Genomic DNA, 15,683 nt, shown 5'->3' with positions numbered 1-15,683 from the left:
CGCGAAATTTCGTGCCTTACACTGGTAGTTTTTTTTTTTTTTTTTTTTTGTAGCTGTTGTCAATTACAGTTTGTCTTTCTTACGCTGGTCATTGGTAACAATGTAATTAGTTTTTTTTTGTAGCTGTTGTCAATCACACTTTGAGTTGACTTGCATTCAAAGAAAGCTTCTTTTTTTCGTCACCTTCCGAATTTAGCAAATAGCCTTAAAATGGCGGCCGGCCTAGGTTGGAATAAATACGCTATTTGCATGGTCCCATTTCTCTTTTCTACGGTGGGTGGTCGTAGCCTGAAACACATTAGCCTGTGCTCGGCTGCCTCCGCACACGTGCTGCAGTAGAAGTCAATACCGCGACGAATGCTTGCACGTGGATTTAGCAAAATTTAAGACTGCGCGAAGAAGACGATACGTGAACAAAAACATAGGCGTGCTCACAAAGCGCGCGTACACCAATTAACTAGCCCCAAAGCGCCCCGTGGGATTATTCGTTTTTCTTGAGCCGCGAGCGAACAGCGTATTCACTAGAAGATACACTCTTTTTTTTTTTTTGCTGGGGCATTGCTCAGCTTGACACCTCCATTCCCACATTCCAATTAACAAAATGGAATGATTGATTACTTCCCATCTTGCAGCTGCTGAAAAAAAAAAGAACGTTCGATACCATGCCTTTTTTCGTTTAAGCCTCCTTTGTTGGTTTGCTGCAGAACTCTTCCTGTAGCCACAATCGACCTCCCCCACGATGAGTACCGAATTCAGCAGTCGGAAAACATGTTGCTGTGCAAGCGCTGCACAGTAGTCCGTAGAACCATCCCCATTTTACAGCATCGCCTTAAACATCCTCGAACCCCGCGCACCCCTCTATTTCCCAGAATAGCCGTCAAGGCTATCGATTCGCCACAGTGCGTTGCCTTTCGATGTCCACGTGCAGGGCGCGGCAGAGCTTTGACCCCTACACGACAGGAAATGTGCGGAGTAATTATCGGATGTTCCTTGCCCTCAAACGTCCTTGGTGGTGGTCTAAAAGATCGCCTTCGACGAGCTTTGTCGTCCGTAGACACCAGGGAAATGCTAACACGAGGCTCAGCAGTCGATAAACCGGTATGGTCACCCTTTCACGTGACTAGTTCGACTGTGCATACACCTGCCGTGTTGTACGCTTTTGTTTGCCTCTGTCGCGTGTGGGATAGAAGCAAACGATATCGCGTGACAAGGAACTACAGAAGTGAGCGCAGGTGGTGCCTGCCCCAGTGCGCAGACCGAGTGGTGCAAAACGATCAAATTCCGCCGCGAACGAATGCGCAGTCAGGCTGGGGATCAGCGAGCCTGCAGCATCGCCCGAAAGGACAGTTTCGGAAGAATAATTAAGGTGAAGTCGACACAGCCGGACACGAAGCGCAAAAATAAAAAAATAGAAGGGCGTGCGCTAACACACGCAGTAGTGTCACGTTTCTCTTTCCTGTTTATATTGTGGGCGCCCAGTTTGTGTGACGTTTTGTAACTTAAATGGAGAAATTATTTGTAGCATGATTATTAAACGTTTATATATTATGATAAATAAAAGCTGAAAAAAACTCCTTTTCTTTTTTTCCTGACTGTGAAAGACGTTAAGAAAAAATATGTTTTCAAATCCCGGTGAATAATTTTCATCACCTGCCTGGTGTTCAGGGAGCAACCTATAAAAACTTGCACGTTTCGGCGCTTGACGGAGCACTTCACACTTAAAAAATGTACTGCAAATAGCTGAGAGATAAAATGGTATTGCCTGTCGGACATTAAAGATAATCTTTTTTTTTTTTTTTTTGCTCTTCTTGGGGTGTATTCGTATTTGCGGTTAAATTTGGTCCAAAAAGCGGCACGGTGACGCACATTTCTCACAGCGTGCTAGACAACACGCTTCCGAGCCCTCCTCCGGTAAACCATCTTTGCGATGCGGCTTTCTCTCATTGCGATATGCGGCATCGTGCGATGTAACACAGATGTCGCTAGAGTGTTCATCAATCAATAAATACAGAAGTCACGTAACTCTAGCGAGAGAACGTGCTCAAACAGCTCTGTAAGCACACCACGTGTCTTTTTGTTGCTTAGCGCATCTGCTGACGGGAATACTTGCTTTCAAACCACGTGGTAGAGCCACTGTTTCTGGCGCTACAGAACGCTCCAAATTAAAAGAAAATAAATATCGATACTGAGCCCATTGGTCATTCCTATCCAAATGAATGGAACTTAACATACCGAAATCCCACAGTGGGTGTATGCGGCACACCGTATGGCTTCGAGTCTACATACAATTACTCAGTGTTGGTTATATTCGCGCAAAACATGGTAAACGCGCATTTATACGTTACAATACGTTGAAATGCGGCTGGCGTGACCCTGTATGAAAGATGTTTTTGACGTTGGCAGCAGAATGCCATAGCCATGCTTGCGGCCACCGAGGAGCACGGTGTTTCAACAGTTATCTTTCCGGGGCGAAGAGGGGGGAATCCATGTACCCTGAGAAATTAGGCGAAGGCGAGAGCTGATGCGAATACGTTATTTCAGTGCAGGAAAGTAATGCTCTTCACATCCGTTACACCGACATTTAAAAGCTCTGAGCGTGGGCAGTCTAATATGCGACATTACAAGTACCAGCAGCCCCCGCCTTGTTATCTCCTCCGAAGCGAACAAACCGAAGAGCAAGTAGGAATAAGAAGACATTTCAGCACGAAATTATACTAAAATAGCTTAGTTCTTATCACATAGTATACATTGTAAAACTCGTACTTCGCTAGCACAGGTTACCAAGAAGAAAATTAGATAAGAACTCAAATGATTTACTATTACTACAACTACATAATATGTACACCCGGCCACAAAATTTAGGGATCACGTGATCTCAGAAAACGTTCAATACCCGAGCAGCCTGTAGCAGTAGCCAGTAAAACTGCATACGACAGTGTTGCTAGCATTTTCTACTCAATGCCCGAAATGCAAATACCAGGCTGCGCTGCGAGGTTGCGGAAATATTAAGCTTTTTCTCAGATTTATAGGTATCTAATATTTTGTGGCTCGGTGTACATGATGGCGGTAGCTTGTATTTAAAGCTACGACAAGATTTGGTAGCCTGACAAATCGGTATAAAGGAAAAGCGCGACATAGCTGCAAAACGCACGCAAAGAACTCGTACGACACTTAGACAAGCGGATATTGAAATGCCATGAAAACGCGTTTCTGCATGTCATATACGGTCGTTCCGTGCATTGTTGGTTGCAGAGTAGTGTGTTTAAATTGAACATGAACAACAAGAACTTTTGGTATTCTGGCTTGATAAATCTTAAAATCACTCGTTTCGCAGAAACAACAGGCGCAATTATACACATAGTAATTCACGTTAGCATGCTTCATATGCTGGGCCGCGGAAATAATATTTTATCCCCCTGGGCAGTTGGAAGCCCGGGTGTGCAATTTTCCATTGTAGGTTGCTCGAATGATATGGCAAATACTCATACACTACACGAATTAAGGGTAATTAACATTACACACTGATTGTTGTTTTTAGATATGAATGTATTAAGCAAAGCAACGCTACCGTATAAGTTAGTAAGCTACTGAAGCATCACGGTCCTATGTTTTCAAAAGGGTCATAATCATTATCAAGCAACGTTCTGTAGTCTGATCAGCCTGCATTACCTCGGATGCAAAACACGAGTACAAACTTCAGTATGGCATAGTTGGAATAAGGCCTTAACAGTCTTTTTTTTTTACACTATCATTGTCTTAACACGGAATATGCTTTCTGGCCCACAACTGATTCTGCGGCACCTGTTTATGTGATTCGGATTCCTCTACGCCATCCATCCTGGTGTACTTAAACATATGTAGAGGCCTCTAATTGTAATCAGACGCTATCTGTTTGTAGATGGGCATATAGTTTCATCCATTGTCATATTGTTTTGGGATGTCGACATCTCTAATTCGTCGAAAGAACCTTTGCCAAAATGCACAAATCGAAAAACTCGAAGCGAGGTCTACCACCAAAATCGGAAGCCTTAGGCCTCGCCACGTGGTAGGAAAAAGAGTGGTCCTGCCAGCGGAAGCGCTGAGCTACGTCTAGAAAGCTCGTGCATACGTAATATAGTTTCAGCGTGTTCGCATGCTACCGTTATGCGGCTGCTTTCGTCGGTGATCGAGGAAACCGCGATCCCCATTCCATTTCTCAAAACTTGAGGAAGTAAGGGCTTCTCACCGTTCCGCATATTTGTTACTTTATTTCTTACATTATGCGGACCCAAGTACAAGTAGCGTGGGCATCGTAAAGAAAGCAGAGTCAGCGAGACACATGCTATTTTATTGGTCCTGAAGTGAGTTGCCCCGTTTGTATGCATATAGAATGCCACTTTTGGTGGAAAGGATGAAAAATTAAACGATGCGCATGGTTCAAAACATATATACAGAACATACGCGAAGCACACCGCTACACTGCACGAACTAAAACATCTCAATGTTACCAGTGCCTCGAAGGAAGTTTAAAAGTGCCTTCGTTGCACGCGATGCTCAGCAAGCGTTAGTCTACACGGGCCAAGCACGTGTCTTAGCTGAAGGAGTGAATAACACGGTTTGAGTGAATAAACAGCAGTAATTTAACTGAATGTGATTTGAGATACTGTAATTGAATGTTCGAGGTAAACATTTATAGCCGTTATAATTGCTTACCTATAAGAAAAAAAACTCGAATGTGTGTGTGCCGGCACACTAAGACTCCAGGCCATAATTATGGTGGCGAACGGTATGTCTGGTCGTTTAATGGTGTATCCACACGACGGATGGCTCCGCGCAAATCTGTGGCGCGGACGCTTATTCCGCCGCCCGTCCGGCGCGCCGGAAAAATAAAGATGGCGGCTACGCCCGAAGCGACTGCCGTCCGCCTCGAACCTGTCAAGTCGTCGTCGTCCACTGTGTGGCCCGTAACATTCATACTGAGGATTGTATTTGGCTTAAATTTGTGTCCAGAAGCTTCGACAGCAATGTATTTGTGATGAGTGGGCACCGTTTTCGAAAGCGATACTCAGATTCTCGGCGTGTAGGCTTAGAGTGGCTGTATTGGCTGAACATGGCCTCGAAGATGTTGCGGCGGCCCGGGCGAATCTCAGTGGCCGTAAGTTAATATAATTGCTTATTTCTACTCACTCTAGATGGCGCCATCGGTGTAACAAAAGACTTTTTCATAGGTGTTTTCACTCTGAATGAAAATGGAGATCGAAAGGAAACGACGGTTGGCCGCAATGGCTGTTGTTTTGTCCGAATTGGACACGAATGGTGTCAGCAGCGATGAAGCTATAGAGGCTAGAAACCTTCTAGCCTCTACAATGAAGCTGTTTCAGAAAGATCCCAAAGCCGCGCTTGTTGCCAGACTGTGGAGCATGCTAGGCTAAATCCGCAGCATTCGACCCCCAAAATCCGGATGCGAAAAATAGCTCGGCATTTTCTGTCCGTGGGGGTCGCGGACGACGCGCGGACGGCACAAATCCGTGACGCGTAGTCACGTGATGCGCCGTTCGTCGCGAAAAAGACGGATTTCGTCCGTCGTGTGGATCCACCATAATTTCGTCCGTCGTGTGGATCCACCATAATGGTGGATCCACCATAATTTCGTCCGTCGTGTGGATCCACCATAATGGTGGATCCACACGACGGACGAAATCCGTCTTTTTCGCGACGAACGGCGCATCACGTGACTACGCGTCACGGATTTGTGCCGTCCGCGCGTCGTCCACGACCCCCACGGACGGAAAATGCCGAGTTATTTTTCGCATCCGGATTTTGGGGGTCGAATGCTGCGGATTTAGCCATGCATGTTCTACAGTCTGGCAAGAAGCGTGGCTTTGGGATCTTTCTGAAACAGCTTCATCGCTGCTGACACCATTCATGTCTGTTCGCGCACGCGCGACTCGCACAAGAGCGACTGAAATGAACCTGAGCGACGAGGCAACTTTGTTCTTACATATCGTGGAGTAGTTCCCCGCGTTGTGGGACATGACTCTCACCGATTACGCGGACACGAGAGCGTAAGAAGACCTCTTTCGATGGAACAAGTACTCGTCGTCATCCAATTCGGGCAAAACAACAGCCATTGCGGCCAACCGCCGTTTTCTTTCGATCTCCATTTTCATTCAGAGTGAAAAACACGTATGACAAAGTCTTTGTTAGACTGATGACGCCATCTAGAGTGAGTATAAACGAGCAATCACTTTAACTTACGGCCACTGAGATCCGCCCAGGCCGCTGCAACATCTTCGAGGTCATGTTCAGCCAATACAGCCACTCTAAGCCTACATGCCGAGATTCTGAGCATCGCTTTTGGAAACGGTGCCCACTCATCACGAATACATTGCTGTCGAAGCTTCTGGACACAAATTTAAACAAAATACAAGCCTCAGTTTGACAGTTACGGACCACACAGTGGACGACAACGACTTGATAGGTTCGAGGCGGACGGTAGTCGCTTCGCGCGGTGCCGCCATCTTTATTTTTCCGGCGCGGTCGTCTACTCAGTCCGTCCGTCGTCTGGATGCGCTTCGCAGCCGGACGGGCGGCGGAATAAGCGTCCGCGGCACAGATTTGCGCGGAGCCGTCCGTCGTGTGGATACACCATTACGAGCAAGCTAAGGGTCTCTAATCCCAACTATATGAAAAAAAATATTAAAGTCAGCTTACCTGCACGGCTGTGTATTTTAATAAAATATCTCTCGTCTAGAAAATACATTTAACCCTGTAAGTATGGTCACCAACTCCCACCTCGTCGCGGATACCCGAGCCCAAAGGCATTCCGAGAATTCATGCGAACGTTTTATTTCCACCTTGCTCCACTGCACGCTACACTTAGCTACTGCCATACTTCTTTCGCCGTCCAATATGCAAAAAGCTTTCACTATGTCTGAGTAATAAAATTATGACACGTTGAATTTAGATGATTAGGAATAGCCGTCCAGAGCTCTCGTTATTGTGGCGTGTAATATCAGGCCACCTGTACTTATTGAGGAGAGATTCTGTCGTGTCCGGGGCCATCAATAAAGGCGCAATATAATACCTCGCTTAATTTGATAAGACAATAAGGCCTATCTATCGAATTCTCTCTATGGTATAAGAGCTGCCCCTGGTTTTGCGCCAATGCGTGCGATCGCACCGAAATCAAACATGAAGATGAAAAAACAAACCAGAGAACGAATTTCCTTTCCCGCTTTGGTTGTTTCATTCATACAGGAAGTGTGTGATGTATTCATACAGTTCTTCTCTATCTTTCTCTCTAATTTATGCTACCCCAATTTGGCGGGCAGAGCGCTTTTAGCGCCAGACTGGGCCACGATAACATATATTAAAATAATGCCTTTTTATTAGTAACGGTGTCAATTATTCCTTTTCTGTGTCTTCATGTTTGATAGCTCATACGAATGATTTCAGCTGAGCGACGAATGATTTCAGCTCTTTCTCGGGGGCTAATTCTTTCAGTATACAGTACATATAAGACAAGGTTTCCGGCCCTTGGCACACATTTGACATTGTTGTGCTTGCATTGCGGGCGCGCTGCATATGTGTGTGTGTGCATGGGTGTAACATGGTGGCACTGATGTGCCTACTTTGTTACACATGCAAGACAACGCAGTCTTTAAAAGTTAAGTAAATAAGTTTGCTTCAGAGGAGCGTGTGTTTGACAAGGACGCCCTAGACTGCATGTGCCACAGAGCGTCGTTTATCCAATCTCTCTCGCGTGTAAAACGTTAAGTATGGAACGTGTTCAACGTTTCATTGAGGCGGCTAATGAACACAATTAATCTCCAGAAAGCACCACGAAAACATTTGTGAATTCGCTGTCGCCATTGCAAATGATTAATTGAAAGTTGCGCTAGACCAAAAAGAAGGCCAGGCCACGTGGCGGGTTCTGCAGCGAAATAAATTTCGTGATTTGGACACGTGTGCTTGAGCACACCGTCAGCCGTTGTCTAATTTAGATATGTGTCTTAATATTTCGCTGCTCTGCTTGCAATATATATTATGGTATTCTGCTATTTGCGTTTAAAGAAAGTGGCGGTGAGAACGTAGCGTGATCTGGCCGGAGAAGGTAGAATGTCTGAAGAAACGGAGACAACTTGAACGACAAATCACAGGTATCGCAAATAAAATGTAGACTAACTACAATTTTAATGTTCGGGACTGCAAATTTGAAGCTTAGCAGATGATGATTCCCGTTTTAGAGTATATATATATATATATATATATATATATATATATATATATATAGTTATATATATATTTATATATAAATAAATAAGGGGACTAGCAACAGTTTGTATATTTCAGAATTCTTAAAATAAATTTCTGGCTAAGTACAGTCACTGATATCCCTTTGCTTATATTTCCATGTCTACTTTCTTGTTATATTAAAAAAAAACAACGCGAATGATCTTGCATCTAACAGCACAAGCCTTTTTTTTAATGAAAAGTGCCACACCAATAAGCTACAATTTCATGTATGGCAGTGTTGAATGCGTTTAGTTGTCCACAGAAAAAAGTGTTTTCTGGAAGCGCTGTGAATTAGCTACCTTTTTGCAGTAACAAATCTTAAGCAGAAATACTATGACTGGCACCGCTTTTAAGTTATCTAACTAAAACTTGCTGTGAGACACAATGGCGTTCGAGTGAATGCTATTCAGGAAAGCCTCTGTCTAATAGTTTGGTGCGATTTATTGAGAAATCTAATACCTCTTTTAACAGGCGTTTGGGACGGATATATTTCGAAACTGGCCTAGACGCAGTTCACAACTGTTAGGCCTCATTTTCTCTACTGAATCCCGTTCAGTAGAGTGAAACTTTTTCAGGGAATGTATGAATAATTACCTGAATGCTACTATTATGATGCATATAAGCTCCACCGTTTGCAAAATTCTAGTCGTAGAAAAGCACGATCACAACGTACAAAATGAGAAGGAAAAGAAACCACGTGGCTTATGAACACACGTGCGCGTCAATGAACATAGTTAGGCCATCCAGTGCTAGGCCTCGGCATAAATAAAAATTTTTAACCCAATACCTCAGTCAGATTTGGAAGTTTACGTGCACTACTCACAAACTTTGGGATTATGTGTATAAAATTCCTAGGAGAAAAAAAAAAAAGGAAATGCGCTCTTTGAATCTACGGCATTTTGCCGTCGACAGATGCAAGAAAGCATGTTATTTTGTTTAAAGAAAGTTGGTGTGCTTAATAAAATTTATCTCAGCTGCACCACTGGAGATGCTTTCAATTTTCCCTTACCTGGCTCAATATTTTGGTATTAGAACTTGAACAAAAGAATTTCACAGGAACAACTCTTCTGGCCGAATAGCGTTTTCGGACATTTAGGCTGCTGTCGCATCCGTCAAAACGAGAATATTAACCCCGGCACTTCCATTGTTTTTCGCCCGCCCTCACCTGAGTTATCGCGATCGAAAAGATTGTTTGCGAATAGAACATTATTTGAATTACCGGACGGTAATTCAATCAATAAAAAGCGCTGCTAAGAATTCGTTTTTTTTTTTTCGTGTCCCCACGTTTTCTCTTTCATTTGTTCCATGTTCACTGCTTTGCTTCATCAGTGTAAATGTTGCACGTGCTGGTCCAAGCTTCCATCCAAGTTACAATACTTTATCTGTATAAAGAGTGACCACCGAATGTGCATACAACAGTTCACCAAATATATGTGACAGACAAATTCGGCATTACGTAGGGTAGCCCGGGCTGAACACCACGTGGTATCACCAAGATGTTGCTGCACATATTTCTTTTTGTCCTCGCTACAGCAAGTAGCGATCATGTGTTCTACGAGAGACGGTGGAGCACAATTTCATTTATTGGAAGAAAGCAAAAATAATAACATTAACGTTGTGGCGAGGGACAACTTAGGCTGCCCACTCAGAAATGCATGGCCTGCTTCTAAATCAGCGTGAGCACATGCAGAGCGTGGAAGCATGGCGCAAGTGCAACTACTACACATAGAAAAGTGTACAATCCAGCGGCTTTGTTAACGCTCATTTGTGAACAGTGCAAGTGAGACGAACTAGGCGGGAATAAATAATTGCCAAATAGATTTGCTCGAAGGTGCGGTTGGCTGAGTCTATCCATGCACTGGCCGGCCTTTTTCTATTCATGGACATTTTTCTTTGGAATAAAAATTTCATTTGCCTGTCAGCAACTGCCTTGTGTACTTCTTCCCACAGACGCTTTTTTCATTAAAGTACGCTACACCTAATGCGACTAGCGCAAATGCTGTTTCGACACGTATTCGTGGCCTGCGTAAGCGTTGTTTCCACCGATGAATAGCAACAAATATGCTATCCCATGGCGTCAGAGCAAAATCTGCACCATAATTCCCAAAGTACTTCCGCTTGAACTATTGGCAAGACTATGTGCCTACTAATGGTCATGTTGAACGTACGAGGGCAGCGCAAGAGACCGAATTTATAATAAATAGCTTTGTCAATCGGCCCTTTGAACGCCAGATGAATTTCCTGCGTGACATCAGAACAAAAAAAAAAATTAATTTCCACGCGAACAGTTTCTCTTCACCGTTAAACATGCCGTGCGTACAAGGCATTCTTGAATATTCATGTGTACAATGCGCAAATGGAAGATTTATTGTTCTACATTTTTGCCTTCTCATCCAATTTATATCAATTACTACAAATATGTGCTCGAGTTAGTACTTGTGCAGAAATTACACGGGCGCGTCACTGGCAGTCAGGCTATGGACTCAACTGAAATGCTCAAAACATTGCATATATATTGTAACGGTCTAAAGCCTTAAATCATTATTCACAAAAAACATGACGAATTCAAGTTGTATTTAATGCAGCTGGTATTAATTATTTCGTTTAAATATATGTGAATATTGCCGCTAAACCAGCAGATAAATAGTTCGTGTGACCTCTGAATCAATATTTCACATCAAATTTAAGCAATAAAAATGCTTGTATATTTTATTACGTTTATTTTTTGATGACCTTTCACTCAGGGTGCGTATGACTATCCCCGACTACAAGTTTAATGATTGATTTCCCCAAAAGAAATGTGATTCTGCAGGTTAGCTTTAGAGTTTGACTTCTTGGCCTGCAGTTATTCTTAGAGTGTTTTCAAGGTCTGGACATTTTTCTGTAGAACGAAGACAGGGAAATCCTTTGAGGTGAGCAAGAAGTTCACGGGTATTGCTTGCTCAGTGGGAGACGGAAAGGGGGTATGAGCACTTGACTGCGGTTTGTTAGAAAAAGAGAAACCTGCCTTCGGCCGTACCCCTGCTAGTCGACCTTTATTCCCTTTCACTTTTTGCCCCCCTTATCTTTCTTTTCGCTAGTGCGCTTCCTTCCTGCCCGCTGTTTCCTGCTTAAACGTGTTGCTCTTTTCAGAATATGTTCCCCTACTCAATCCGAATGCTAAGCTCCTGACTCGCTCTATCGCTATTGTATGCAGAGGGAAGGCAGCGCAAGTGAGAGAAGGTACGGGTTTGGGCTAGCTGGTGATGGTTGTTCGCGTACTACTTGGAACGAGGGGAGGGGAACGATAGACAGAAGCGAGCTTGACACAAGAGGGGACACAAGAGGGGACACTAGATGGGACACGAGAGGGGGCACAAGAGGGGTTAAGGGGTAAAGGTGAGACAGAGGGGAAAGTGAAAATTGCCAGCGACGTCATGATGGCGCCCAAAATCACGTGTTCCTTCCTCCTTCCTCTTTCTCCCTAACAAAGGGAACAGATCCTTTAAAAGCGCACATTTCTTTGGCCAACAACCACAGCTCTCCAGCTAGCCATCAAGATGAAGCCGTCTACACTCCTCACTGCAGCCGTCCTTGCGCTCTACGTTACGGGGGGCGCCGACGCCCTGTTCCTGACCAGCTTGGCCCTGCTGCCGATCACCGCGATCACAAGTCTCGGTGGCATCGCCGGTCTCAAGCTCGCACTCGCCATGAAGATCCTCGGCATGCTCGGCTGGTGGAACGTGAGTCGCTACGGTGTTGGCCTGCGCGCCGGCATAGAAAGCAGCAAGCTGCCCGATCGCTTCGTGCCGCTCCCCAAGCCCAAGAGCATTTTCTCCGGTCCGACGATCTCGGTGCCTATTGCTGCGTTGCCGTACTTCCTCGGGGGCCGAGTCCAGAGGCCGCTCACCCTCCGCCTGCCCGTCAAGGACTTCATCATGCTCGCGAACGCCACCAGCCACTTCGATTCGGCCAAGGTCAATTTCTCGACGCGGGGCTCGGCGAGCGTCAAGGGAACCAAGGGATCCGCACTGCATGCTTCTGGAACGCTGAGGAGCCCCTTGCTCAACGTGGAGTCTCAGCAGACGGCAACCTTGCGCGTAAGTAGCCACATCAGTTGTTCCTACATGTCCTCATTTCTTTGTATCTGCGTTTGTACAGTTAACGTACTGTAAAGCCTCTACAGCTTCTACACATTCAAGCGAGTATGACAATAATGAATACGTGCTGTAGTCCCTCCTTTTGATCTAGTGTTAGCGTTTGCGTGCCCGCAATGATTTCCTTTCGATACTCAAAAGCAGCTTCCACTTTCGGTCACCTCGCTCTGGCCTTCACTTGCTGAAGGCCAGGGAATTTCGGTGAAATGTTGGGAGGCAACGTTTCACTTGCTTATGCAGTTATAGATGATCTATAACGGTGATCTATAAGATAGAAGCATCGCTTATTCAGTGTTACGCACCGCACGAAGTTATTCTGAAGCCTAACGCCTGTTCCCATGTTTTTGCAGGGCCGACGCAGCATCGAAGGAGACCCGCAGGTGATCAAGGACGCTGTCAACCTGGTGCACGAGTTGGATAGGGACCGCTGTATACTGCGGCTCTCGTGCGAGGTCAGCGCGGATGCCTCCAGCTACGGTCCATACGGCCGCCGCGTCGCGTCCTTCATGCGCAGTCTCGGACCCGTGGGCAGAGACTCGGCCTTCGTCGACTTCGAGAAAGCCTACAGGCAGGGCAGGTCCTACGGCATGCCTGGCTGCACCCAGACGTACTCTTCATGCAAAGTGGATCTCAAGGCGCTGGTGGCCTTTGTGCAGTCATCTTGATCTGTGATATCATCCTGATCTGCTACCTGTGATATGTAAATAGTGTAAATATTCTCTGTAAATAATCCGAAATAAAAAAATTGCAAACGCACATCTTGTCTGGCAGTGTGTCGATGTAGCCTATCAGTCTCTTCGACTTGTGGCTCTCGACCTCGTGTGCAACTCGCGTCTTCGTATGCACATCACAATCAGGTAGATGGCGTTCTCTTACCGTTTCCCTAAATCTAAGTACGTGAGCGTGTTTTATTTCGCCCCGTCGGAATGCAGGTAGCGCGGTGGGGAGTACATGCGCGACCTTGAGCCTGTGTACCATAGCGGCAAAGCTACCACACGGTTCTGCGTCCGCTTTACATATTTGCAGGCTGTTTATTATTTATAAATAGCAGAAGCCAAGCGGACATACTTATCGCGTTTCCCTTAAGGCATGCAATTTGTTTGAGCAAATAAAAACATAGAAAGTCATGACGTTCTCATCGGTGGGATCACAGGTCGTCCGTCCCGACTAGGGCACGCACTCTAGACCAGCTCGTGACGCTGGAGAAGATGATGGAGAAGATGGAGGAGATGAATGAATGATGAGATGAGATGGAGAAGATAGCCGCCCGAAATGGGCCGAATCGCGTCAGTTTGGAATTTTCTGTGCCTCTCGTTAGAACGAATTCCCCGAAATGCCTGATATATTTCGAATTGGCGGGCACTCAACCGTGACTCGAGCTGCCCCATTGTATGGCGCCTGCGAGCGAAGTTCCCCGTTTCGTGCCTATTCCGTGCCATCTCTCCCCCTGCACCCTTGGTATAAAGTTTTTTAAAGCTGTCAAGAGGCTAATTTGGCGACGCCCAAGAGCTCCAGATGGCATTGTGCACATTCGACGAGGTGCAAACGTCGAACGAGTTTCTCGCGGCTCCTTCCATGTATATCATCTGCCACGCTCCTTCCATATATATAAAAAATGTATACACACGCTCTGAAACATCCCCCGACGTGGCGTGCAGTGGGAAATTCGGAGGAAGAAGCAAAGCAAGCGTCACTTTAATTTCTAGCTACGCCACTGGTGCACGACACGTTTCTCGCGCTGGCCTTCAGTATTGCATCGTACCCAACTCTGGAAGAATTGAGTGTAGGGATACTTGTATTGCTGACGAGGAAAGGCGCGCACACACAAGAAAGACACGGCCCATACACATACCTACACAGCACTGGCTAAACCGTGTACTTATTTGCACACGAAATAAATTTACAACGGCCTGGAACGATAACGATATCACTCTGCTACACAACAGTACAGACAAAAACGTATAGCGGCACCGTCAAGAATAATGTGTGCGTGCGGACATGGAATCATGCAGGAATCAAGCGTGCGGACATGGAATACAGCGTCATATGCTGTATACAGGGTGTATACAGCATATGACACGGCACTTGAACCAAACATTTAAGCGGTTAACCGCAGCTGGTGAAAGCATCGACATATAATATGCCTTCATTTGGTGCTCCTCAATATATGTTTATCAGATATTTACCTGATATCCATTATTTAGAATTTTTCGCATCCAAAGTGCGTTTTGTTTTAGCGTAGACAGGGTTCCGAAATGATCTATTCATTTTTTACTGGTAACGTATACATGCTACGTGATGATTTCGGCGGCGCTTAAGGAAATCGCGCGAAATATGAAATAGAAGCGCGTGACTGTGCTATCATAATGCAGCGCTCTCAAGCGTACGTCGAGCCTATCGCTTATCAGGGATGATGGCGCTTTCTTTCCATGTACCACACTCAGAAATGCTGACGCACTCTGAAGCAGATGCGAGAGTTGTGGCCGCTCACCATGGTCCACGGTCTGTGCGTACGCTTCTTGCGCTCGACAAGGGATAACCTTTTATAAAGGTGCACCATCCGTACTGGTCTTTTATAAGACCGCACAAAGACCGTACTGGTCTTTTATAAAGACCAGTACGTTCTAAAAAATCTACCCGTACATATATGATTGTGTGTGTGCGTGTACAGTGCGTGTACAGTTAGCACAGTTACGAGCATTGCGCTATAGGGGAGGTATTCTGTAAGAGTCCACCTAGTGAACATGTCCATTTCGTTTGGTGTTGAATTGCTGGTCGGCTGTGACGTCACGTACGTCTCGCTGCCGCGCACGTGCCACCTTGCCCAGTCAGAACAGAATACATCCCCAGGTCGAGTTTCCTGCACCATCGCCTATTGAATTGATGAAACGGAAGCATCTGCAAACGATATGACTTGTCTGGGCAGTCCTAAACTCTGGAAGTGCGCCTTTTCTGCGCATCGGTAAATAAATAGCTATTTAGAATTACGGCATTTTTATAGCTCTCTCTCCACACAGACACACACACACATATCCTACGTACGTCCGTTATATATATCACATATATATACAGGACGTGGTACACACAGGGTGTAGTTCTTTTTGCCACAAATTGTGCGTCAATAATTGGGCAAACGAAAGGCTGCCATTAAATCTGTATATTTCATCGCTGGCCGCTTTATTAAGTTACGCTGCTGAAAACATTAAAATCTACTAGCATTGGCCAACCCCACAGGTATTGTTCGCTCAGAAGTAGGTTCCACATAGAAGA

The 15,683-nt window shown here is 45.4% G+C and overlaps 1 protein-coding gene across 1 annotated transcript; it reads left to right on the top strand.

Annotated features, from left to right (window-relative positions):
• Positions 1-11,816: 11,816 nt before the first annotated feature.
• Positions 11,817-13,098, top strand: LOC126526165 (uncharacterized). The gene is made up of 2 exons (XM_072284062.1): positions 11,817-12,356; positions 12,764-13,098. Exons 1-2 carry the CDS (start codon positions 11,817-11,819, stop codon positions 13,076-13,078), a joined length of 855 nt encoding a protein of 284 aa, XP_072140163.1. The 3' UTR covers positions 13,079-13,098.
• Positions 13,099-15,683: the final 2,585 nt, after the last annotated feature.

Source organism: Dermacentor andersoni, chromosome 8, assembly GCF_023375885.2.
Source record: "Dermacentor andersoni chromosome 8, qqDerAnde1_hic_scaffold, whole genome shotgun sequence".
NCBI classification, from domain to species: domain Eukaryota; kingdom Metazoa; phylum Arthropoda; class Arachnida; order Ixodida; family Ixodidae; genus Dermacentor; species Dermacentor andersoni.
The sequence above is the reverse complement of the archived record's forward strand: the minus strand, read 5'-3'. Positions and strand labels throughout refer to the sequence as shown.

What these genes read in the sequence shown, in the direction of transcription:
- LOC126526165 (XM_072284062.1), top strand. Translation starts at nt 11,817, where the DNA reads ATGAAGCCGTCTACACTCCTCACTGCAGCCGTCCTTGCGCTCTACGTT. An exon ending in AGCAGACGGCAACCTTGCGC is followed by an intron (nt 12,357 to 12,763) that starts GTAAGTAGCCAC and finishes ATGTTTTTGCAG; the next exon opens with GGCCGACGCAGCATCGAAGG.